This window comes from Eulemur rufifrons, chromosome 6, assembly GCF_041146395.1.
Source record: "Eulemur rufifrons isolate Redbay chromosome 6, OSU_ERuf_1, whole genome shotgun sequence".
Classification (NCBI taxonomy): domain Eukaryota; kingdom Metazoa; phylum Chordata; class Mammalia; order Primates; family Lemuridae; genus Eulemur; species Eulemur rufifrons.
Window position 1 is genome coordinate 96,089,601 of NC_090988.1, and position 23,242 is coordinate 96,112,842.

Genomic DNA, 23,242 nt, shown 5'->3' on the forward strand with positions numbered 1-23,242 from the left:
GTACTAGCTGTGTACTTTAATTATCCACTCTATGCCCATTCCCTCTTCTGGAAATGAGGAGGTAATAGTACAGCTACCTCACAGAGTTGTTTTGAAAATTGAAACAAGGTAGTGTGTTCATTGTATGTTACTTGGTGCCTGCAATGCATGGTAAGCACTATATAAACATTAGCTATTTTTATTATCTTTGTTGAATGAACACCAGAAAATAAGCTCTTTGACAACAGGGACTTCGCCTATTTTGTTAAAAGCTATATCCTTATCACCTACAACAGTGTCTGCCTGGCTTGTAGTAGATTCTTAATTGTTGTTGAATGAATAAATAAGAAAGTAAGTTCTGAGATCTATGCTACCCAGAAGGCTTAGTGCTATCAATGGGAGTGTGAGTTAGAATGCACCAGATGGTAGGTATTAAAGATATTTTTGAAGTGATTGTGCTTTAAAAGCTAAAATGACTAATTTACTGTCATTTATGAGTCTTTATTCTTAATTTTAGAAGTTCAATCACTTACACAAGTGTTTCTATTACCTATTACCTAGCACTGTTCTAGAACAGTAAATATGAGACAATTTCTAAGGATTTCACAATCTAAGAATGCTTGTTTTGGAGCTAGACAGATCTGGATTCATATCTGCCATTTATTAGCAATATAACCCTGAGCAAGTGACCCAGTTGTTTGGAGCCTGTTTTCTTGTCTGTAAAATGAGCATGATGCCTGTATCTCTAAAACTTTTTGTGAAGATCACTTGAGATAATTTATGTAAAAGGCTTAGCATAATGCCAGATGCAGAAACTCCTCTTTGAATGACATCGGTGACAAGAGGAAGTTTGAAGGACTCTGGAGCTAGGCTGCCTGTACCCAAGTCCTTCTATCATTTTCTAGCTAGTGACCATAGGCTTTTTCTTTATCTGGTTTCTGCATCTGTAAAATGGGGATAGTATCACAGTATCTGTCTGAGAGTATTAGGACGGTGGTTGTTGTATAGGAAAGCACTTATTAAAAAGTTGTCAGCCAGGCACAGTGGCTCATACTTGTAATCCTAGCACTTTGGGAGGCCAAAGCATAGCAGATCTTGTCTCTACAAAAAAAATTAGCTGGGCATGGTGGTGTGCACCTGTAGTCCCTCCCTGCTGCTTGAGGGATAAGGCAGAAGGATTGCTTGAGTCCAGGAGTTCAAGCCTGAAGTGAGCCCAAAGCAGGAGGATCACTTGAGGCCAGGAGTTCAAGACCAGCCTGGGCAATAGCAAGACACTGTCTCTACTAAAAATGGTGACATTGGCCTATAGTCCCAGCTACTCAGGAGGCTGAGGAAAGAGGATCTCTTGAGCCCAGGAGTTTGAGGTTGCAGTGAGCTATAATCACACCACTGTACTCTAGCCTGGGCAATAGAGCAAGACCTTGTTTCAAACAAACAAAAAAAAAAAAAAAACCCCAGAAGTTTTCAATGTCAAAAGGGAAAAATAACGTTAGGTCTTCATTTTATTAAAAACATAATCCAGGCTGGGCGCGGTGGCTCACGCCTGTAATCCTAGCACTCTGGGAGGCTGAGGCGGGTGGATCGCTCAAGGTCAGGAGTTCGAGACCAGCCTGAGCAAGAGCGAGACCCCGTCTCTACTAAAAATAGAAAGAAATTATATGGACAACTAAAAATATATATATAGAAAAATTAGCCGGGCATGGTGGCGCATGCCTCTAGTCCCAGCTACTCGGGAGGCTGAGGCAGGAGGATCACTTGAGCCCAGGAGTTTGAGGTTGCTGTGAGCTAGGCTGACGCCACGGCACTCACTCTAGCCTGGGCAACAAAGTGAGACTCTGTCTCAAAAAAAAAAAAAAAAAAAAAAAAACATAATCCAGCAATGGAAGCAAGAGAAACATGAGGTAAAGTGACTTGCCCACCCTCGTTACACAGGGGCAGTGGCAGAACTGGTATCACGACTCTTACCTCTTCTGTCAGCCCTAAAATAATCTGTTATTTTTGGCAGAAATGGAAAGGTAGAGTGTCATTCACTAAGGAGACAGGGCCAACACAGAGGCTGGCTTCTTGTTGCATTTGCTCAAGCAAGCTCTGTGGGTCTTGCTTCCTGATTGTCTTGCTTCTACACTCCACAATCTCTTTTCATGGTCCATCCCCAGTCCTACATTTAACCACACACATGTCAGTCAGAGGTCTAGGGCTTTATTACAAATGGAGTTGACTACTGGGCACACCCCTCTCCAATCTTTCTTTTGTACCCTCTTCCCTCCCAACACATCCCTCCAGGGGAGGTCAGTAAGCCATTATGGAAGAGGAATCTGGGGAGAGTTGAAAAGGGCCAATGCTTTCTCCAAAGTCCTCTGAAACAACCTCTGTAGTCCTTATGGCTCCAGCTGAGAATCTTCTGGTGAAAAAGGTAAGAACTTTAGCTCTCATCTTCAAGGTCCTTCATGTCTACATCCTGAGGGGGTTTTGTCTTCTTTTGCCGTTTGGGCTGTGCTTCACTAGTTCTGGCTGGCTTTGAAGGAGCTTCCACTGAGTAAAGGGAAAGAGGAAGCATTAAAGAACCCAAATAAATCCAGGCTCCCCTTCACCCACTTCTGTGCCCCAGCCTCACCTTCCATGGCTGCCTTCTCTTTCTGGGCAAGCCGGATCTGCTGGAGGAGTTTCCTGCGCTTCTTCCCTGAAAGAGTAATGTTGGCACGTGCACTGGACCTGAAGGGTAGGTAGGAGCAAAGATATCAAGATTAACCTGAACTGACCTAGGTCACACAAATGGTTCTGTCTGTGGAAAAGATCTTTGTATTCAAATCACATAACTGTCTGAAAGTCTGAGCTCTAAGGTCGTGAGTTAAGTCTCTCCAATACTTAGACTTTAACATACTTAACACTAATCTCAACACATACCTCAGGATTAAGTATTAAATAAAGTAGTTAATGTTAAACATTAAAATTTAGTATGTAGTAGAAACTCTAGGTTGGGTGCAGTGGCTCACGCCTGTCATCCTAGCACTTTGGGAGGCCTAGGCAGGAGGATTGCTTGAGGCCAGTTCAAGACTAGCCTAAGCAAGAGGGAGACCCCAACTCTACACAAAATAGAAAAATTAACTGGGCATGGTAGCACACGCCTGTAGTCCCAGAGCTACTCAGGAGGATGAGGCAAGAGGATCATTTGAGCCCAGAAGTTAGAGGCTGCAGGCCAGGTGTGGTGGCTCATGCCTATAATCCTAGCACTCTGGGAGGCCGAGCCGGGAGGATCCTTTGAGCTCAGGAGTTCGAAACTAGCCTGAGCAAGAGCAAGAACCCGTTTCTTTTTTTTTTTTTTGTTGAGACAGAGTCTCACTTTGTTGCCCAGGCTAGAGTGAGTGCCGTGGCGTCAGCTTAGCTCACAGCAACCTCAGACTCCTGGGCTTAAGCGATCCTACTGCCTCAGCCTCCCAAGTAGCTGGGACTACAGGCATGCGCCACTATGCCCGGCTAATTTTTTCTATATAGATTTTTAGTTGTCCATATAATGTCTTTCTATTTTTAGTAGAGACGGGGTCTCGCTCAGGCTGGTCTCGAACTCCTGACCTTGAGCAATCCACCCGCCTCGGCCTCCCAGAGTGCTAGGATTACAGGCGTGAGCCACCGCGCCCGGCAAGAACCCGTTTCTACTATAAAATAGAAAGAAATTAGCTGGACAACTAAAAATATATAGATAAAATTAGCCTGGCATGGTGGCACATGCCTGTAATCCCAGCAACTTGGGAGGCTCAGGCAGAAGGATTGCTTGAGCCCAGGAATTTGAGGTTACTGTGAGCTAAGCTGATGCCACAGCACTCTAGCCCGGGTGATAGAGCAAGACCCTGTCTCCAAAAAGAAACTCTAAATATTTATACGGAAGAAGCCATTGAAAGGATGTAGAAAGTAGTTAATGAACGAGAACTCTTCCCCAAGACTCAGGGGGCCTTGAAACTTCTAAGGAAAATCCTATGTGTACCTTTGGGAAAATTCTTGTATGCACTTATATGTGCACTTTTCTCCATGTAAAAATAAGTTTACTTATAAAAAAATCTATGTGAACGTACAATGTTACTGTAGGTGGGGGAGTTGACAACTTTTCTGAGATTCTCAATAGAGTCCAAGACCCAAGAAAGGTTGTCAGCTACCGGTATCGAGAGGCTAGCAGAGTTTAGGAACTAACACAGCCAACAAATATTTCCCTCATAGACGTGAGTGCACGAGGAAAGCAGAGCGGTGTTGGTTGATCTGGAGTTCCACAAGGAGGGGAAGACTCGGTGGGGAGGACCAAAGGGAAGAGGGTTTGGTACTCACGCCCGCTTCTTGAGGTGGTGCCGCGTGATCAGCCCCTCGTCTATCACAGCCCCAACCACCTGGTGCTTCAGTCGCCGCTCCCGGTTCAACACCCGCCGGCGCTTGAACAGCTTCTTCTTCAGTTCCTGCGTGGGAGAAAGATGCGAATGAGACCGAGGCGGCGCCCCGCAACCTGGGACAGCTGTGCCCGGCGACCCCGGCCTCCCATCAATCCCATCTCGGGCGAGACAAGAAGACTCCAGGAGGTTTGGGGAAACAAAATCGCTGCCCCCGCGCAGTCACCGTTCGGGGCCGGTTGATCTTCCCCCCAGGAGCCCCCATGGTCTCTGCGTGACGCGGGGTCCGCACTTCCGCTCCGCGCAGGGTTGGCAGAGCTCCGCCCCTCAGCCCTCCGAGGGCCAATCGCAGCTCGGGGGCGGGTCGCGGGACTATATAGTGTAGCCGGGCGGGCCCTGAGGTCTTTCCGAGGGTGGCAGCAGGGTAAGTGTGTGTGCCATTGGGGACTGAGGCGGCAGTGCGGGGGTTTGGGGCTGGGCCGGGCCTGCAGACCCTCCTTTTCTTGGCGGGGACCGGGCGTGTGGTCCCGCTCCCCGTTATGTACGGAGGCAGAGTGAAAGGGCTCCGGCCCCCTCGGCGTCATGTCTTCGGTACCGGCGGCTTCCCGTCCGCCGGTTCTATCCTCAAGCGCCGGGACACCGGGTTTCTTGGTACTGAGAAGAACCGAGATCCAGCGTGCTCCGACCCAGGCTGCTCACGCCTTCTCCTTTAATTTCAGGACGACAGACGCCGCCCCAGGAGCGGGAGCTGTCCTATCCTATCCCCTCCTCTTGCATTTCGCGTTGCAACCAATAAAGGCCGTTTCTACCGCAGTAGGTCTGTGTCCGCGTTCTTTATTCTGAGGCTGCGGAGTTCGGGGAGGCTGTAGGCGTTCTTCCACGACGCGGAATTCGCAGATCTGCCTTTGAACCTGAGACCCCTGGCTGGAGTGCGGTCGGCATTTCCCATAAAGTTCTTTGGCTGACCTTGCCTGGACCTCCGGATGGCAGCGTTGCGCCGAACGTTCCACATGCGGAGACTGCTGGCTGGGACCCGCCGCACCTTTGCGGGTAGGGAGTGTGGAGGCACAGTGGGAGGGCAAGGTGGATTCTTAGTGACCTGGGAGCCTAGTCCCTGAAATTGTGGCTCTTAAAACCCCAGGGTACATATGCGCCGTTTTTGCAGCGGTGAGATAGAACTTGGACATCGGATGACATGTACCCTCCACCCCTGTTCACAGGCTCCCTGGCTGGTAGCTGCCTGTCAGACCGCTGCCTCTGGGATCAACTCCACGCCCGGCCTCGTCTAGGAAGTGTCCCCACCTTTGACTGGTTCTTTGGATACGAGGAAGTTCAGGGCCTCCTACTGCCGTTGCTGCAGGAAGCACGGGCTGCCAGTCCACTGCGGGTGCTGGATGTGGGCTGTGGAACCTCCAGCCTGTGCATAGGCCTCTACACCAAATCTCCACACCCAGTGGATGTGCTGGGGGTGGACTTCTCTCCTGTGGCTGTGGCCCACATGAACAACCTCCTGGAGGGTGGCCAAAGCCAGACACGTCTATCCCCTGGGCACCCTGCCTCCCACCTCCACTTCATACAGGCTGATGCCCAGAACCTGGGGCCTGTGGCTTCCTCAGACTCCTTCCAGCTACTGTTGGACAAGGGCACCTGGGATGCTGTTGCCCGAGGTGGTCTGCCTGGGGCTTACCAGCTACTATCAGAATGTCTCAGGGTCCTAAGCCCCCAGGGGACCCTGATTCAGTTCTCAGATGAGGACCCAGATGTGCGGCTCCCCTGCCTAGAACAAGGGTCCCAAGGCTGGACTGTCACTGTACAAGAGCTAGGCCCTTTCAGGGGTATCACCTACTTTGCTTACTTGGTTCAGGGCTCTCATTAGTAAAGACATTTTGGTCCTGACCTTAATTAGTGTTTCTCTTGGGCAAAGAGGGCTGGAAAGAGCATTGTCTTTGCAAGACAGATGGCTGAAAAAGAATTTGAGTTCTGGCTTCCACATTTACTAGCTGGGTGCACATTATTGAATGTTTCTGTGCCCCAGTTTACTCATCTGCAGAGTGGAAATAATACCTGGAGTTATGGAGATTACATACTCAAACATTTAGCAGTGCCAAGCACAAGTTGAGTGCTGAAAAGAGAAGGTACATGTGGATCATAACCCACTTGCAACTACCTGGAGCTCCTAAAAGCAGCAAACAGAAACTAAATCGAAATCTCAGCGTTTACTTGTGTGATCCAGGTGGCCTGACCTCTAAGCCTCATTTTTCTCGCCTGTAAAACGGAAAGGTGTGAGGTAGAAGGGTTTCATAAATAAACCTAGGTGAAATGTTTGAGGGAGAGACAACAGTACTTACCCTCAAAGCTACTTGGAGGCAGGAGATGAGAATATTCCACAAACCGGCTTCTGCAGGCATGGGAGCTTGTTGCTGGGTCCCAAAAAGAATAGAGGTTGGGGGCTTCCTGGTACTCTGTGTCCTCAGGAATCCAGGAGGCATCTTGCTCTTCCTGCCCCCAGCTGAGTCCAACATTAAATGTTCTTAAGGGTGACCTGGGGTTCTGTGGGCTCCAAGCCCAGCCTGGTGTGGGAGGGGAGAGAACCCATTAACAGTGAAAAAATCCCTAATATATTATTGAATTTTTATTTTTTTTCTTATGAGTATGCTTGCTTGGGAATATTGAATTTTTTAAAAGATTATAAAACTGGCCAGGTGCAGTGGCCCATGCCTGTAATCCCAACATTTTGGGAGACCAAGATGGGAGGATTGCTTGAGGCCAGGAGTTCAAGACCAGCCTGGGCACCATAGTGATACCTCATCACTACAAAATATAAGAAAATTAGCAGTGTCTAGGGGTGTGCGCCTGTAGTCCTAGCCTTGCTGGATGCTGAGGTAGGAGAACCACTTGAGCCCAGGAGTTCGAGGTTACAGTGAGTTATCTGGCCACTGCACTCTACCCTGGGTGACAAAGCAAGACCTGTCTTGAAAAAAAAGTTGCAAAACTAATCTGTGTAATTTTTTGTTTATGGAAAATAAGAGCAAATTATAATATGATTAAGAGCCTAACTTCACAGCCTGTTTCTTCATTTATAAAGAGAGTATCTACTTCATTGGGTGGTTCTGAAAATCATGAGTTAAAGGTATTCAGCACAGTGCCTGAAACATAGTAAATGCTCAAAAAAAGGTAACTTCTATAAGAGTATACACAGAAGGAAAATATTAAAAGTACAGATTAAAAGGCCGGGCACGGTGGCTCACGCCTGTAATCCTAGCACTCTGGGAGGCTGAGGCGGGTGGATCGTTTGAGCTCAGGAGTTTGAGACCAGCCTGAGCAAGAGCGAGACCCCATCTCTACTAAAAATAGAAAGAAATTATATGGACAACTAAAAATATATATAGAAAAAATTAGCCAGGCTTGGTGGCGCATGCCTGTAGTCCCAGCTACTCAGGAGGCTGAGGCAGGATAGCTTGAGCCCAGGAGTTTGAGGTTGCTGTGAGCTAGGCTGATACCATGGCACTCTAGCCAGGGCAACAGAGTGACACTCTTGTCTCAAAAAAAAAAAAAAAGTACAGATTAAAGAGTGTTACCCATTCTGACACCAGAACTGTCCTCTAATGTTCACCAACTTTGCCAACTCCCTTGACTTTTGTCTTCTACGTCTTTCTTCACCACCTTTATCTAGCACCTACTATGTGCCTGGCACTGATGAATGCAGGGGACACTACTGAGTTTTCCCTCTTGGCCCTACCCAGGACATCCAGGTCACAATGGCCCCACTGATCCATCCACCGCCTTCACCTGGCTCTTCACTTTCGTCCTGGAAGAAGGCCTCAGCCTCCTCTTCCTCACCATCTGTGAGCAGCAGCAGCTCCTCATGGGGCCACTGGAGATCCCCACTCTCTTCTTCATTCACCTCAGAGGCTTCCACCACAATAGAGGGCAGGTGGGACTTTTGAGAAACAACCTGAGTAGAGACAGCAGGGAGGCTGGGGCAAATTGGAGGATGAGCCAGCTGCAGGACACTGGGTTGGGAGGTACTAACCTGAATATCCTGGTGCCCTTCAACCCTCCCAATCTCTCCTCTGTCCTTCCGGAAAGGGTTGGTCAGCCTGGGACTTTCTGGGTGCCTGGAGGAGCCTGGGCTATCTCTAGCCCAAGGCCCATCCTCCTCACTGCTCCCAGGCACAAGGGCCATGGTGGTGATTCTTAAGAGAACAAGGTAGTTGAACTCAGAGTAGAGTACTCCTGCCCAATGCACCCCACAGACTGTTTCTTTAATCTTCTTTGGAGCCTGGCCCCTTAATCACTTCTGAGGAGAGGGGGATGACATGCTAGGAGATTATGGGCCTTCTAAGGGAGGGGAAAATGCTCAAGAGGTGGCATAGGAGCTTTATTTCTACTTACTCCCTGGAGACACTGGGATGGCAGCAAGGGTAGGAGACAACAAGGGCATCTGGATTAAAGTCTTGTGAGTGAAGAGCTTTGATAATGAACTTGGAATTTCCTGACTCCTTTGCTTACTGGTTTTCCCAAGCAGGCATGTTTGTTTGTATCATATTTAATGAATATTTACATGGTTTTTACTATTTACCAGGAACTGTTTTAAGTGTTTGTATATAACTCAAATTACCCTAAAACTATGAGACAGAACTGTTATAAGCCACATTTTCCAATGCAGAAACCAGGGCACAAAGAACTTAAATGACTTGCTTACAGTCAGTCACACAGCTAAGTCCAAACTAGAATTCTGTATGTTACACAAAATCCAGAGTTTTCAGAGTTAAAAATAAAACAGTACAAAAACCAGTGCTAAGGGTATACTATGATGGAAAAAAAATAACAGATTATTTGTAAAATAAATAAAATAAACTGGGCACAGTGGATCACATCTGTAATCCTAGCACTTTGGGAGGCCAAAGTGGGAGGGTTCCGTGAGGCCAGGAGTTTGACACCAGCCTGGTCAACATGGCAAGACGCTGTCTCCACAAAAAAATTTTTTTTAATTATTAGCCGAGCGTGGTGAGCTATGATCGTGCCACAGCACTGGGCAGGGAAAAAAAAATTTTTTTATATATGATATATAGTACATATAATATATATAAAATATATATCCCTATTACCCCTTTTCCCCACCTAGTACACTTAGCTTTGAGTTTTTGTTCCAGAGCTGAAGGTACTGAAAGGGATCAAAATGATGTCTGTAAGTATCTGGGTGACCACTATGTGCTGTGTTGAAAACGCACAAGTGACTGCAGGGAATTGCAGGACCCTCTACTGATGGGTAAATTTCGGAAGGCAAAAAACTGGGCAATTGTAAAACCCACAGTAACCATAAAGACACGTACTTTTCCCCCTGGCAATCCCACTCCAGATCTGATGAAACAGGGCCCCGCGCTGACCCCCTAGGTGCCAACATCTTTTTTTGACACGTTCAAGCTCCTCCGCTTAAGACCAACGCTTTACGGATTCCAAACGATTCTCCCACCAGGTCCTCTCTAGCCGAGCGCTTCTCTATGGTTTCCCCTCTGTGCCGCTCTAGCCTGCGCAGGGGGCGGGGAGACGTCCGTGGCTGCCTTTCTAGGCTGCCGGAGACTCCAGGGGGCACCTCGGTGGTCGCGCTGGGCCATGGGGGCCGTGAAAAAGACGCTGGTCGTAGTCGCGATGCTGGGCGCAGGGGCTGGCGTGGGCGCCGCTCTCTTTGCTCTGGTGACCCCGGGAGAGCTGCAGAAGCAAGCAATGCTGAAGGTAGAAGCAACTGGAAGACCTGAGGTGGGGTAGACGGGCGGAGAACCCCGGTCTGGGTGCTCAGACTGCGAATCTCCCTTCCTGCCCTCAGGAGATGCCGGAGCAGAACCCGCAACACAGGGAGGAGGCGGCCAGGACCCAGGAACTGGTGCTAGCCACTCTGCAGGAGGCGGCGGCCACGCAGGAGAACGTGGCCTGGAGGAAAAACTGGATGGTTGGCGGCGGCGGGAGGTCAGCGTGAGACCTGTGGGCGCTGGGACCTTAGCTCGGGCGCACTTGTCCAAGGCGGCCTTTCTGCTCTGGGGTCCGGAGCCGGGATGTCGTGCCCAGGACTCTGCGGGGCCCCGGGACCTGCAGCTGGGTGAGCACGTCCCCACACCCCCTCTCCTCCCCCCCCTCCAACCCCGCACTGATTGCTTTAACATCCGCGTCTCGGTCCGGGGCCTAGAGGGTGGTCGGATGTGGTGAATTGAAGGAACCAATAAATCATGTTCTTCCATCCGGAGAGTGAGCCCTGCAATTCGGACTCGTACCAGTGCTTAGACACCCAATGTTGGTGCGTAGTCTGTGGCTGCTGCCTGCCCCACCCCCCAGGAGAGGCGGAAGCACAATAGGCATAGCGATCACATTTTCAAAACAGATCATGTGGTCTAAATTTGAGTGTACTTCCAGGAATAAACTAAGCAACATTCTTGAAATCAGAACTATGCTGGAAAAGCTTGTAGCAATGGATGCCTATAGAGCTGTGGTACCCAACCCCTGCAGCGGACCGGTACCAGTTGTGGCCTGTTAGGAACCCAGCCACACAGCAGGAGGTGAGCAGTGGACAAGCACTGGAGCTTCTGTTTACAGCTGCTCCCCAGGGCTGGCATCACCGCTTAAGCTCCTCCTCCTGTCAAATCAACAGGGGCATTAGATGCTCCTAGGAGCACGAACCCTACTGTAAACTGTGCATGCGAGGGATCTAGGTTGCTCTCCTTATGAGAATCTAATGCCTGATGATCTGAGGTGGAGCTGAGGCCCAGATGCTAGTGCTGAGGGTCGGCTGCAAATACAGATTATCATTAGCAGAGAGGTTTGTATAATTATTTCATTATATATTACAATATAATAATAGTAGAAATAAAGTGCACAATAAATGTAATGTGCTTGAATCATCCTGAAACCATCACCTTCCCCTCCTTTCCTACCCACCTACCCCCATGGAAAAATTGTCTTCCATGAAATGGGTCCCTGGTGCCAAAAGGTTGGGGACCACTGCTATAGAGGACACTCAGGGCTCCTGTCCTTTGAGCAAGGTTGGAGAGGGACATCTAGCACTTAACATATGCCATAATGTTTTCTGTGGCCATTATTTGACCTACGGTTAATAGGTCTAAACAAGCTTAGAGAGGCTAATTTACTAGGAGTGGTGAAAGGAGCTTGCTTTGAGTTAGATCTTGGTTCAACTCCTCCATGTTAAAAAACCTCAGTCCTATTCTATGAAAGGTCACAACTGTCTTGAGAACTGTTAAAAAGATTAACTGAGAAATGTAAAATGGTTTCCAGTCTCTGAATCCAGTCATAGGACCTATTGGACATGCCACTGAGGGGATGAGAGAAAGCAGTGGGGTCACAGCCAAGTCAACCAAGTCACTCCCCTTTTGTCTATTCTATATTCTGTGGTTCCCAAGCAAGATTGCAATTGAAAAAAGGTTCCTTACAATGCAAAATCCTACAAAAAAGAAAAAGGTTGCTCTTATTAAAGTCAGAACACCTAATACAGCTTTGTAACACTGAAGTGTAAACCCAGATGTGAGCATTGGTGCCATTTTCAGCTGCTGGATGGTAGAGTTGTAAGCAGCGGAACACATTTGTTATCTGTGATCTTTACAGTATAAGTGTGGCCTCTTCCCTAGTCCAAAAATGAGAGGACAAAGTCAGCAGCTGTTTGGCAAGACACTAGGGTGGGGTGCTCAAGAGGAGCTATCATGAAGTTTGGTGGTTCAAAACCTGAGCCCTGGAGTTAGGCCTACCAGGTGTGTGTCCAGATTCTACTGTTTGCTACCTGTGTCAGTTTGGGCAAGGATCATGTGCTTTGGTGTCCTGATTGCTAAAGTGGGAGGACTGTACCTACACCTAGATAATAGTGCCTTCATATTTTCAGTTAATACATATAAAACACTTAAAATTGTATGTGGTACAAATTAAGTACTCAATACTTTTTAGCGTTACTGGGAAAGCACCAGTGTGGTTGTGACTTACTCCTTAGAACAAGAGATGCAGGTGTGAAGTGCTGATGCATCCTAATGCTCCTCTCAATGTTGTGGATGGCCACATTAAAAAAAAAAAAATCACCCTTTTAGTTGCTAATATTTATTGGGAACTAATTAGGTGCTAGGCACTGTGCTAAAGCACATTATATATCAGCATTATGTAACCCTCACAACTACAAGAAACAGGCACTATTATCCCTATACTATTAAAGAAGAAACCAGACTTAAAGAAGTTAAGGCAAGGCTGGGCATGGTGGCTGACGCCTGTAATCCTAGCACTCTGGGAGGCCGAGGCAGGAGGATTGCTTGAGGTCTGGAGTTCAAGACCAGGCTGAGCAAGAGCAAGATAGATCCCCTCTCTACCAAAAATAGAAAAAAATTTTTTTTTTTTTTTTTCTGACAGAGTCTCACTCTGTTGCCCAGGCTAGAGTGAGTGCCGTGGCGTCAGCCTAGCTCACAGCAACCTCAAACTCCTGAGCTCAAGCGATCCTCCTGTCTCAGCCTCCCGAGTAGCTGGGACTACAGGCATGCACCACCATGCCCGGCTAATTTTTTTTCTATATATATTTTTAGCTGTCCATATAATTTCTTTCTATTTTTAGTAGAGATGGGGTCTCGCTCTTGCTCAGGCTGGTCTCGAACTCCTGAGCTCAAACGATCCGCCCACCTCGGCCTCCCAGAGTGCTAGGATTACAGGCATGAGCCACTGCGCCCGGCCGTAGAAAAAAATTAATCAGGTGTGGTGGCGCATGCCTATAGTCCCAGCTACTTGGGAGGCTGAGGCAGGAAGCAAGAAATGGAGGTTGCGGTGAGCTATGACACCAGTGCACTCTAGTTCCAGCAACAGAGGGAGACTGTCTCAAAAAAAAAAAAAAAGAAAGAAAAAGTCAAGGCATGTAGCTAGTAAAGATTTTAAGCTTATGCAGTTTTTTTTTTTTTTTTGAGACAGAGTCTCACTCTGTTGCCCAGGCTAGAGTGAGTGCCGTGGCGTCAGCCTAGCTCACAGCAACCTCAAACTCCTGAGCTCAAGGGATCCTCCTGTCTCAGCCTCCCGAGTAGCTGGGACTACAGGCATGCGCCACCATGCCCGGCTAATTTTTTCTATATATATTTTTAGCTGTCCATATAATTTCTTTCTATTTTTAGTAGAGGTGGGGTCTCGCTCTTGCTCAGGCTGGTCTCGAACTCCTGAGCTCAAATGATCCGCCCACCTCGGCCTCCCAGAGTGCTAGGATTACAGGCGTGAGCCACCGCGCCCGGCCAAGCTTATGCAGTCTTACCCATAGAAGCAAAAAGTGTCCTCCAATGTCCTTTCCCCCCCCCCAGCACCTCTCCTCCTAGCAGCTGATCAGACCTAGGGATTAGAAACAAGGCTCTTTGTTGGAAACTAAAGATGAGGAAGAAGGTCTACTCTAAATGCCATCCCTTTCACTTCTTCCTCTGCCTCAGTTTTGTCCCTCCCAGCCATTCAGGAAGGAGTGAGGCGTATAGAGAACACAGGTTCTATTTATTAGGAAGGAGATGTCAGTGCTTTATCAAAGATGAAGAGGTCAGAGAGCAATGGCAGGATAAAGGCCCATCAGCTGGGACATTTCTTGGCCACGATGAGGACAGCAGAAGGCACGAGTCCTGAAAATGAAAGAAAAACAGGCTTGAACCACAAGGACACTTGCTTTTTGCTCCCAAAATTCCTGGCTGCGCACCATCTCCACCAAAGTCCCTTCTCTTTGCATCCTTTCTTTTCCTAGGCATGCCCCCCCAATTCCCCCAAGCCCTGGTTTCTGGTCTCCCATGCCATACCCAGCTCCTGCAGAGGTCGTTCCATGTCAGCCTCTGAGAAGGCCCGTCTGGGGAAGCCACTGAGCAACTGCACAGGGTCCTGGCCCCCTCCAGGTTCCTCCCCACGGTGGAGCTCCACATAGAGCCTCACAGCTGCCAGCTGTTCCCGGGCCCGGAAGGTCTGGGTCAGTGAGGTCCCGTCTGGCAGCCTGACCTAGTGGGCAAGGGAGATATCCAGTATTGTGGGTGTCAAAACTGAGTGAGGGCCGGGCACAGTGAGTGGCTCATGCTTGTAATCCCACCACTTTGTGAGAGACTGAGACAGGAGGATCACTTGAGTCCAGGAGTTTGAGACCAGCCTGAGAACACAGAGAGAATCCTATCACTACAAAAAAAAAAAAAAATAGCTGGGTGTGGTGGGGCACACCTGTAGTCTCAGCTACTTGAAAGGCTAAGGCAGGAGGATCCCTTGAACCCAGGAGTTTGAGGCTACAGTGAGCTATAAGTGCACCACTGCACTCCAGCCTGGGCAACAGAGACCCTGTCTCAAAAAAGAAAAAAAAAAACCGAGTTGAGGTGCCCAAGTAAGGAAAAGAAGGAGAGCTAAAGCTGGCCCCTCCTTCCTCTTAGATTGATCCAGCACAACTACTATTTAAAGCACCAAAATGAACAACCACTTATGCTCTGCTTTACTAAATATTGAAGAGAAAGACTCCTAGTTCCCTCACGTTCTAAGAAAAATAAGGACAAGATTATACAAAAACAACTGGATAAATACCACATCATGCAAATAGCTGTGTGATAAACCAAATGAAAACATTATGAACAAGTAAAAGAGTAACTGCTGAGTAAGAAGGAGGTATGGATTTAAATAAGACTGGGGCAGGTGAAATTTGATATCTTTCCTAAGAGTAGAGGAGATAGGATTTCAAAAGTCATTTACAAAGAAGGGAGAGATTTGGCAAAGGGAACTTAAACTGAAAAAAGCTCTGAGCTAGGCACCTTATAGGCCAAGAAAAGGGGTCCCAGGAGCAAGACAGAAATCAGAATCAGTACCTGTATGCGACACTGGTCATACTCCCGCTTGGTGGGAGGCTCCTGGCTGGGAGAGGAAGGAACAGGACCTGGCTCTGGTGCTGGTGGGGATGGCCGAGAAGCCACGCTACCACCATACTAAAGGACAAAGAAAACACTCCATCAGGCACCCTTCCTCAGGAGAAACAGATCTGATGAGTCCATGCTTTTCCTCTGAAGCTGGAAATTTAGTAAGCTGCCTACTCCGTTACCCCGCAGTGTCTTCCAAGTCACCTACCTTCTTGGCTCTCTCTGCCTTGTCCCTCTCGATCTTTTCTCTAACCCTTTGTCTGGAAAGCAAACAGGAAGAGAGTAGGTCAGACGTGAACAAAGCAAATCTTGATTTCTTTCTCATATGTTATCCAGCATCCCCATTGCCCAGACCTGGCTGCTAACTCTTCAGCCTTTTCCCTCCTCCGCTCCTCAGCAGCCCGGCGCATCTCATCTTCCTGCAGCCGCTGGCGTGCAGCTGACAACTCTTGCCCCTGTCTCCTGCGCTGCCGCTCCCGTTCCAATGCCTCTCGCTCCTCTCTTTCCTCCCGCTCTCGCTGCTTCTGGGCCACCAGTTCCAACATCCTGTGTTGCAGGGAGGGAAGAGCTCAGAGAAATGGACGTAGAGTAAGACGGTGAGTTTATTAACAAGGGACTCAGAACAAAATTAAGCAACATGTGTCCCAAGATATGTGAAAGAATGAAAAGGAAAGGAAACTGTGAGGAAAGAACTGGGAAAATGTAGAAAGATCAGGCTTCTTTGACTAGAACCTTAGGGAGAGGTGGAAGATGACCCTCAGAAATGTGAGATTGAGATTGTTTCTTTTTTTTTTTTTTTCCTGAGACAAAGTCTCACTCTGTTGCCCAGGCTAGAGAGACTGTTCCTTACTGTACCTCTTGGTCTGTTCCTGTCTTTCCTCTTCACTCAAAATGGGTTTGCCTTCTCCAGCAGCAGACCCAGGTCCTACAAACAAGCAATCAGTATATTATCCTTTCAGATTCTCCTGGGGCCCTCCTGAATAATCACACCATGTCCCCCAGTCAGGACCTTCAGGTCCGCCTGGCTCTGAGAAGGTGGGTTCCCGTCCCAGGATATGTCCAAGGGAGGTGTCTAGAGGCTCGTCCACATCGGGGTCGTCTTCGTGCTCCATCAGCCTGGCAGGGAAATTCGGCAGGGAGGTTAGCGTTGAGGCTGCCCCTCCCAGCAGTCGCCAGTCCTCCGCCACCCGGTCTGAGCGCTCACCAGTCCATCGCAGCCTCGATGCCCTGGTTCCCTGTGAGGGCCAGAGCCTTCTCCCTGGGGGCAGAAACACCGTGAATAGCGCCCACGAGCCATGGTGACGGTCAGGTTGGGGCAAAGGCCGGGACAGGTCCGCGGCTCCCCACCCCCGCGGGCCGGGGTTTGAAGGACTCCCTTACGCGCGTCCCCTGGGGAAGCCCATCTCGATAAGACTCTCCAGAGCCGTCAGCTCCGCCATGGCGCCGCGACCGCCGCTTCCGTGGGGACCTGGTGTGGCGAGAAGGAGGGCGGGAAAGGTCAGCGCGGGGCAAACTCGTCCCCAACGCCCCTGGCCGGGCGCTGGCTTACTCACCCGGCTCTGGACCAGCCGGGGACACCGACGAGAAGAAAGCCGAAGGGAAGCGGAAGTGCCCGAATCTGTTTGGGTCACGTGGGGGGCGAACGTGGACGGGTGCCGCAGAGAGCCATAAAACTACCTGGCTCCAGTGCCGGACCGATGGTGATTGGCCCGAGTCACAAACAGGGAGGCGACCTACCAAGCTCGGCGCCTGTGGGTGGAGGGGAAGAAAGATGGTGCGGTTTTGAAATCTGTGGGCGGAATGAAGTCAGCCCACACTGCCTCACACTTCTTAGAAATTGCAAGGAACATGGCCCTTTAGCGCAACCCCTTGGAAAGTTATTTGGCAATGTTTATCAGGAGCCATAGAAATGTTCAAGCTCTTTGACCCACTCATCTTCTCCGGATAGTTGAGTTATCCTGTGCCTGACTGCCAAAACGATCTTTGCAAAACACAATATCCGATCCTGTCATCACCTCCCTGCTTTAAAACTCCTTGACACTCCAGTCATCTAGGACAAAACTTAAATGCTGGTGGTCTTGCTTCCTCCTGCCTCCCCCCACCCCCCTTTTCCGGTTAAAGCCCCATCTGGAAAGTGAAGGTAACAACAGCACCTATCTTAGGTGCTTGTCAAGACACTGTGTGTACCTGGTCCGATGGTAGTGGGTTATTAGAACTTATTAACAGTAGTGTCACTAAAGTTGGTATTCAACCTCCCACTGCTAAATTTGACTGGCTTAAAAAAAAAGACACTGTAAATGCTGGTAGTCACTGCACAGTTTCATCTTCCGCCTTTTGAGGATAACCTGTGTATACTGCGAAACAGGTTCTAACCCTCTTCTTGGCCTTTGCACCCTCCAGCCCCTCTGCCTGGGATGCCTTGCCTCTTTTCTTGGCCTGGTTGGTTAACTAACTCCTAGTTGTTTTTCAGAACTCAGGGTTTGCTTTCTCAGGAAAGCCTACTTCAACCACCCCTTCTCTGCCTCCCAGCTGCAGTATTTACCCCATTAAGCATTTATCCAGTTGCTGCATAATCATGGTTGATTACTTAGCACTCCACCACTACCCCAGCTGTTAGATCCCTGAAGGTGAAGCTCACTTTCAATGTTTTTTTTTTTTGGTTTTTTTTTTGAGACAGAGTCTCACTCTGTGGCCCAGGCTAGAGTGCTGTGGCGTCAGCCTAGCTCACAGCAACCTCAAACTCCTGGGCTCAAGCAATCCTACTGCCTCAGCCTCCAGAGTAGCCAGGATTACAGGTATGTGCCACTGTGCCCGGCTAATTTTTTCTATATATATTTTTAGTCGTCCAGCTAATTTCTTTATGTATTTTTAGTAGAGATAGGGTCTCGCCCTTGCTCAGGCTGATCTCGAACTCCTGAGCTCAAATGATCCACCTGCCTTGGCCTCCCAGAATGCTAGGATTACAGGCGTGAGCCACCGCGCCCCGCCCCTACTTTAAATGTTTATTAGGAGGTAGAGTAATGATAACAGTTACTGATTGATAATATATATGCTAGAACTTTGTGAGGCTGAGGCAGGAGGATCACTTGAGCCTGGCCATTCAAGGTTGCAGTGGGCTATGATTGTGCCACTGCACTCTAGCCTGGACAACAAAGCAAGACCTTGTCTCAAAAAAAACCAACAACCACCCCCCTCCCCCTGCATTTTGAATGTTAAGAGGGAAAAATAATGTTAGGTCTTCATTTTATTAAAAACATAATCCAGCAATGGCTAGCACTCTGGGAGGCTGAGGTGCGAGGATCACTTGAACTCAGGAGTTCAAGACCAGCCTGAGCAAGAGCAAGACCTCCTCTCTACTAAAAGTAGAAAAATTAGCTGGCATGTGCCTGAAGTCCTATCTACTCAGGAGGCAGGAGGATCACTTGAGCCTAGGAGTTTGAGGTTGCAGTGAGCTATGATGATGCCAGTGCACTGTAGCCCAGGTAACAGAGCAAGACCCTGTCTCTAAATAAATAAAATATATAAATGCTAGAGACGTTTATATGATTAGTTTTTATATTTAATCATCACAACAATCTCTATGAGGTAGATACTATTATTAGTCATAGAAAACAGACCCAAGGCCGGGCTTGGTGGCTCATGGCTGTAATCCTAGCACTCTGGGAGGCCAAGGAGGGTGGATTGTTTGAGCTCAGGAGTCCGAGATCCCGTCTCTACTAAAAACAGAAAGAAATTAGCTGGACAGCTGAAAATATATAGAAAAAATTAGCTGGGCATGGTGGTGCATGCCTGTAGTCCCAGCTACTCGGGAGGCTGAGGCAGAAGGATTGCTTGAGCCCAGGAGTTTGAGGTTGCTGTGAGCTAGACTGACGCCATGGCACTCTAGCCCGGGCAACAGAGTGAGAGTCTGTCTCAAAAAAAAAAAAAGAAAAAAAGAAAAAGCAAACAGACCCAGAAAGATGAGATAATTTACCTAAGGTCACAAGGCCAGTAAGTAGCAGTTAGGAGCCAACCCATGCAGTGTGTGTTCACTAAACCTTTATGATGTTGCCTCTCCATGGTAGAGTGAAGAGCATTGGCCTTAGAGTTGGGTAGCTTAGGCCCAAATCCTAACTGAACTCCTTAATTGTAGCTTCAATCCATTTAGAAGCTCAAATCTCTCATCTGTGAAAAGGTGATATCATCTCTAGGAATGATTGTGGTAAAGATTAAGTGAGAATACATGTAAAGCATGTCTTTAATAATGAGATAGTAAGTCCTCTCATTATTTCTATTTTTTCTTTTTTTTTTTTTTGAGACGGAGTTTCAGTCTGTTGCCCGGGCTAGAGTGCCGTGGCATCAGCCTAGCTCACAGCAACCTCAAACTCCTGGGCTCAAGCAATCCTTCTGCCTCAGTCTCCCAAGTAGCTGGGACTACAGGCATGCGCCACCATCCCTGGCTAATTTTTTCTATGTATATTTTTAGCTGTCCATATAATTTCTTTCTATTTTTAGTAGAGACGGGGGTCTCGCTCTTGCTCAGGCTGGTCTCTAACTCCTGAGCTCAAACAATCTGCCCGCCTCGGCCTCCCAGAGTGCTAGGATTACAGGCGTGAGCCACGGCACCCGGTCTCTCATTATTTCTAAATGAAGGAGTGCTGAGGAAATACAGGAATTAAATGAAAAGGCACAAGATATTCACTGTTGTGAGATAACAAGTGTATTCTAGATAACAAATGTATTCTATTCTAAATTTATTCTAGAGGTCCAAGAATAAAATGATTCAATTTTATAGTACTGCCTCTTTGACCTATTTCTAGGTAAGTACCCTACAGAAATCCACAAACATGTGAGGACACACAAGTAAGGATGTCTTATAGGAAACACTGGAGACAACGTAAATGCTCCAGCAAAGAGTGATGACTAAAGTGAGTCAAGGAGCACCCTCCTAGGAAAGTTATGCACCTTTAACATAACAAAGGGGGCTATGATTTACTACCTTGGGTTGTGTCTAGAGGCCATAAGTGAACCATGAGTGAATAAAGAAAATACTTGCATTTCCTAAAGAAAGATCTGCTCTGCTAAGAGCAATTACCTCTTTCGGAGAACTTTCATTTTGTATTTTCCAGTATTACTTGAAATTTGTATGTGTTACTTTTATAATTTAAAAAAGACCAGTAAGGCCGGGCGCGGTGGCTCACGCCTGTAATCCTAGCACTCTGGGAGGCCGAGGCGGGTGGATCGCTCGAGGTCAGGAGTTCGAGACCAGCCTGAGTAAGAGCGAGACCCCGTCTCTACTAAAAATAGAAAAACATTATACGGACAACTAAAAATCTATATAGAAAAAATTAGCCGGGCATAGTGGCGCATGCCTGCAGTCCCAGCTACTCGGGAGGCTGAGGCAGTAGGATCGCTTAAGCCGAGGAGTCTGAGGTTGCTGTGAGCTAAGCTGACGCCACGGCACTCTAGCCTGGGCAACATAGTGAGACTCTGTCTCAACAACAACAACAAAAAAAACAAAAACCAGTAAAAGTGAGGATTATGTTAAGTAGCAACACTTAATTTAATTTAAACATATCCACTTAATTTAAAAATAAATTCAAAAGTATGTATACAACTATGAAAAATAGGTGTGTGCACAGGGAATTGAAAGGGATCATGAAAAATGAAAGTGTCTTTATTTTAAATGTCCTTTAATGTTGTTACAGTGCATATACAATAAACACAAACGAGGGAAAGGGAGAAATTCCATGGTAGTACTGTTGTTTCTGTTTTGTTTTAACTGGCAGGAACACAAACTTGTCCCAGACTGCAGCTTGGGCCTTCCCTTTCTTCTCCACCCTCCTCAGACACAGGTGGACATGGACTCAGATGTGTTCATGCTTAATAAGTAAACAAAACGTAGAAGCAGAAGAGGATGGTCTCTGGCCCCAAAGGCCCGTCCTGCCCCCAGCTTATTCTCAAAATCCCACTGAAGCGACCCATAGTGACAGAGCCCTTTTGAGGGTGTATGACAGGGGTGGTCTAAGTATAGTCAACAGGCCTGCAACCTGATTTGTAAGGCGGATAAGAATGGTTTTTAAATGGTTAAATGGTCATATAAGTACCTACATAATATGCTTGATGTTATCCTCTCGAATCCAGAAAGCAGAAATTATTTACTATCTGGCCTAAGCTGGGGGACCCTCTCTACTGTCTTCTAGACCTCAGCCAGGGAACAAAGCGGCAAGTCCGGGACCCAAACAAGCGCTTTGCCAAGCGAACCCAGCCACAGCTGTGGCCCAGGCGCCTGGGACTGGCTCCCAGCTGCCGCCCTGCCTGCGCTGGCAGCAGCGGCCCCCTCCTCCCCGGAGCCCGGAGCCCGGAGCCGAGCTGAGCGCCCCAGGTGGGGCTTCGCTGTGCTTCCAGGCCCCTTCAGAGCGCCCCTGCGGCTCTGGCGGCAGCCCGGCGCGGGCAGCCCCAGCGGTCCCGCAGGCAGAAGTGCCAGACCAGGGCGCAACAACTCAGCAGCGCCAGGGCTGTGCCCACCCCAACGGCCGCGTGGACCAGAGTGAGGGGGCTGGGCGGCACGGAGAGCCGGCCGCAAGGCCCAAAGGCAGGCATGTCTGCCCCCTGGGGGCCCTCCCCACCTGCCCCCGGCACGTGGCTTTCCCCGGCCTCGTTAGCGGCCACCACGCAAACGACATAAGTGCCCCCAGGCTTCAGTCCCTTAAGTTCTGCTTTCCGGAAGGTGGAGTTCAGCGGGAGGCCCTTCTGCGGAGCGCCGCGGCCCTCCCAAAGCAGCAGCCAGTACTGGTGGACCGGGGAGAAGGGAGCACACCAGTGGACCACGGCGCAGCCCTCCTCGGCCACAACGTGCACCTCTCCCAGGCGCGGCGGGTCTGGCGGCTGGGCAGGGCTGGAGAGCCCGGGGCACAGGCAGGCCACCGGGCCGGCCCTCTGCAGCTCCCTGCAGGCCACCTGCAGGTGTCGGCAGCGGTCGTAGTCACAGGGGACAGGCGGTGGCACTGTCTCCTCTTCTTCAAAGCTTTGAGGGGCCAAGGGCTGAGCTCTAGGAACCAAGGAGAAGGTCAGGGCCAGGAGCCACAGAAGGCAGGTAGAGCCCAGCATGGAGCCTGGAAGGGAAGGGGTAGATAGGTAAAGGCTGTTCAGCTCACAACCCTTCCAGGCCCCCGTCTCTACAAAACCTCTGGGGATAGGGACAGGGAAGCACAACTAGGAACGTGGGGGGAAGAGGAAAAAGGTGGGAAGGAGATTGATTTGTAAAGAACTTTTGAATCCAGGCTATGTGCTTGCTTTCAGACAAAAAAGAGTAAAATACAGTTTGACACATGAGAGACAGATGTGACCAGCAATGTGTTAAGTATTAGAGACAATTAATGAATAAACAAAGTCCCGGGGGAGAAGAGAAGAAATGATTTACTTGGACCAGGGAAGAATGGTAGAATAATTCCCAGCTGCCACCCACAGAAAAAAATCTAAGTAAAACAAGTATCGGTCAGTGACACATGCAAAAATCCAGAAAGGAGACAGGCGGGAGAGGAGATAGAACAGAAGGGGGAAAGAAGGACCTGTAACCCTCACTGCCCATCTGCTATCTGTGCAAAACCTGCCCCAGGAGTTCTAGCCCCTGCCTTTGCCCCTTCCTCCTCCCTGGCCCCCAGCAGCCCCTCACCAGTGGGTAGGCCTTGATAAAGTAGAAATCTGCCACCAGACGTCTGTGCATATGAGGCCGAGGGGTCCCCAGGATCACAGGCTGTGCTGTCAGGTTGTATCTTCAATTTCAACTCTGTTTTGGCTTGAAGCTTTTATACCCTTCGACTGTGATGTCACCACCTAGCCCCCCTTCTCCTCTCCCTCTCCACAGTGACTGCAAAAAAGAGGGCTGCTCCCTTCAGGGGGCCGCCTGAGTCACAAGGCCAGGGATGGGGAAAGCCACATGCAGCAGTTGCGGCTGGAGCCCGGGATGCCTGGGTTCTGAAAGGGAAATGGAATGTGGACAGCGGCCAGGAGGGAAGAATCCAACGGCTCAAGTCATGT

General features: G+C 48.9%; 5 protein-coding genes and 1 non-coding gene across 9 annotated transcripts; 3 read left to right on the top strand and 3 right to left on the bottom strand.

Moving 5' to 3' along the window:
* Positions 1 to 2,385: 2,385 nt before the first annotated feature.
* Positions 2,386 to 8,652, bottom strand: LBHD1 (LBH domain containing 1). 2 transcript variants are annotated; one of them, XM_069471492.1, is made up of 6 exons: positions 8,383 to 8,652; positions 8,139 to 8,304; positions 6,698 to 6,919; positions 4,294 to 4,418; positions 2,594 to 2,691; positions 2,386 to 2,511 (listed from the first exon to the last, which is right to left on the bottom strand). In XM_069471492.1, the coding sequence occupies exons 1-6, from the start codon at positions 8,533 to 8,535 to the stop codon at positions 2,481 to 2,483; spliced, it is 795 nt and encodes a 264-aa protein (XP_069327593.1). In that variant the 5' UTR covers positions 8,536 to 8,652; the 3' UTR covers positions 2,386 to 2,480. The 2 variants fall into 2 exon arrangements, with proteins under 2 accessions (XP_069327593.1, XP_069327592.1); XM_069471491.1 differs by having other exon boundaries at positions 8,139 to 8,545.
* CSKMT (citrate synthase lysine methyltransferase) lies at positions 4,343 to 6,638 on the top strand. Of its 2 annotated transcripts, XM_069471494.1 has the most exons (3): positions 4,343 to 4,773; positions 5,069 to 5,399; positions 5,570 to 6,638. In XM_069471494.1, the coding sequence occupies exons 2-3, from the start codon at positions 5,333 to 5,335 to the stop codon at positions 6,223 to 6,225; spliced, it is 723 nt and encodes a 240-aa protein (XP_069327595.1). In that variant the 5' UTR covers positions 4,343 to 4,773; positions 5,069 to 5,332; the 3' UTR covers positions 6,226 to 6,638. The 2 variants fall into 2 exon arrangements, with proteins under 2 accessions (XP_069327595.1, XP_069327594.1); XM_069471493.1 differs by having other exon boundaries at positions 4,343 to 5,399.
* LOC138385597 (small nucleolar RNA SNORA57) lies at positions 4,843 to 4,991 on the top strand. The gene has a single exon (XR_011233817.1). It is a non-coding gene; the product is annotated as a small nucleolar RNA SNORA57 (small nucleolar RNA).
* Positions 8,653 to 9,904: 1,252 nt separating the features above from the next.
* Positions 9,905 to 10,397, top strand: UQCC3 (ubiquinol-cytochrome c reductase complex assembly factor 3). The gene is made up of 2 exons (XM_069471495.1): positions 9,905 to 10,085; positions 10,177 to 10,397. Exons 1-2 carry the CDS (start codon positions 9,966 to 9,968, stop codon positions 10,324 to 10,326), a joined length of 270 nt encoding a protein of 89 aa, XP_069327596.1. The 5' UTR covers positions 9,905 to 9,965; the 3' UTR covers positions 10,327 to 10,397.
* A 3,431-nt stretch (positions 10,398 to 13,828) lies between these two features.
* On the bottom strand, positions 13,829 to 16,811 carry UBXN1 (UBX domain protein 1). Of its 2 annotated transcripts, XM_069470122.1 has the most exons (10): positions 16,777 to 16,800; positions 16,604 to 16,691; positions 16,428 to 16,481; positions 16,233 to 16,339; positions 16,079 to 16,148; positions 15,578 to 15,769; positions 15,432 to 15,483; positions 15,176 to 15,292; positions 14,141 to 14,333; positions 13,840 to 13,969 (listed from the first exon to the last, which is right to left on the bottom strand). In XM_069470122.1, exons 2-10 carry the CDS (start codon positions 16,660 to 16,662, stop codon positions 13,920 to 13,922), a joined length of 894 nt encoding a protein of 297 aa, XP_069326223.1. In that variant the 5' UTR covers positions 16,663 to 16,691; positions 16,777 to 16,800; the 3' UTR covers positions 13,840 to 13,919. The 2 variants fall into 2 exon arrangements, with proteins under 2 accessions (XP_069326224.1, XP_069326223.1); XM_069470123.1 differs by lacking the exons at positions 16,079 to 16,148; positions 16,233 to 16,339 and having other exon boundaries at positions 13,829 to 13,969; positions 16,604 to 16,811.
* A 4,805-nt stretch (positions 16,812 to 21,616) lies between these two features.
* Positions 21,617 to 22,903, bottom strand: LRRN4CL (LRRN4 C-terminal like). The gene is made up of 2 exons (XM_069470124.1): positions 22,878 to 22,903; positions 21,617 to 22,317 (listed from the first exon to the last, which is right to left on the bottom strand). Exon 2 carries the CDS (start codon positions 22,310 to 22,312, stop codon positions 21,617 to 21,619), a length of 696 nt encoding a protein of 231 aa, XP_069326225.1. The 5' UTR covers positions 22,313 to 22,317; positions 22,878 to 22,903.
* Positions 22,904 to 23,242: the final 339 nt, after the last annotated feature.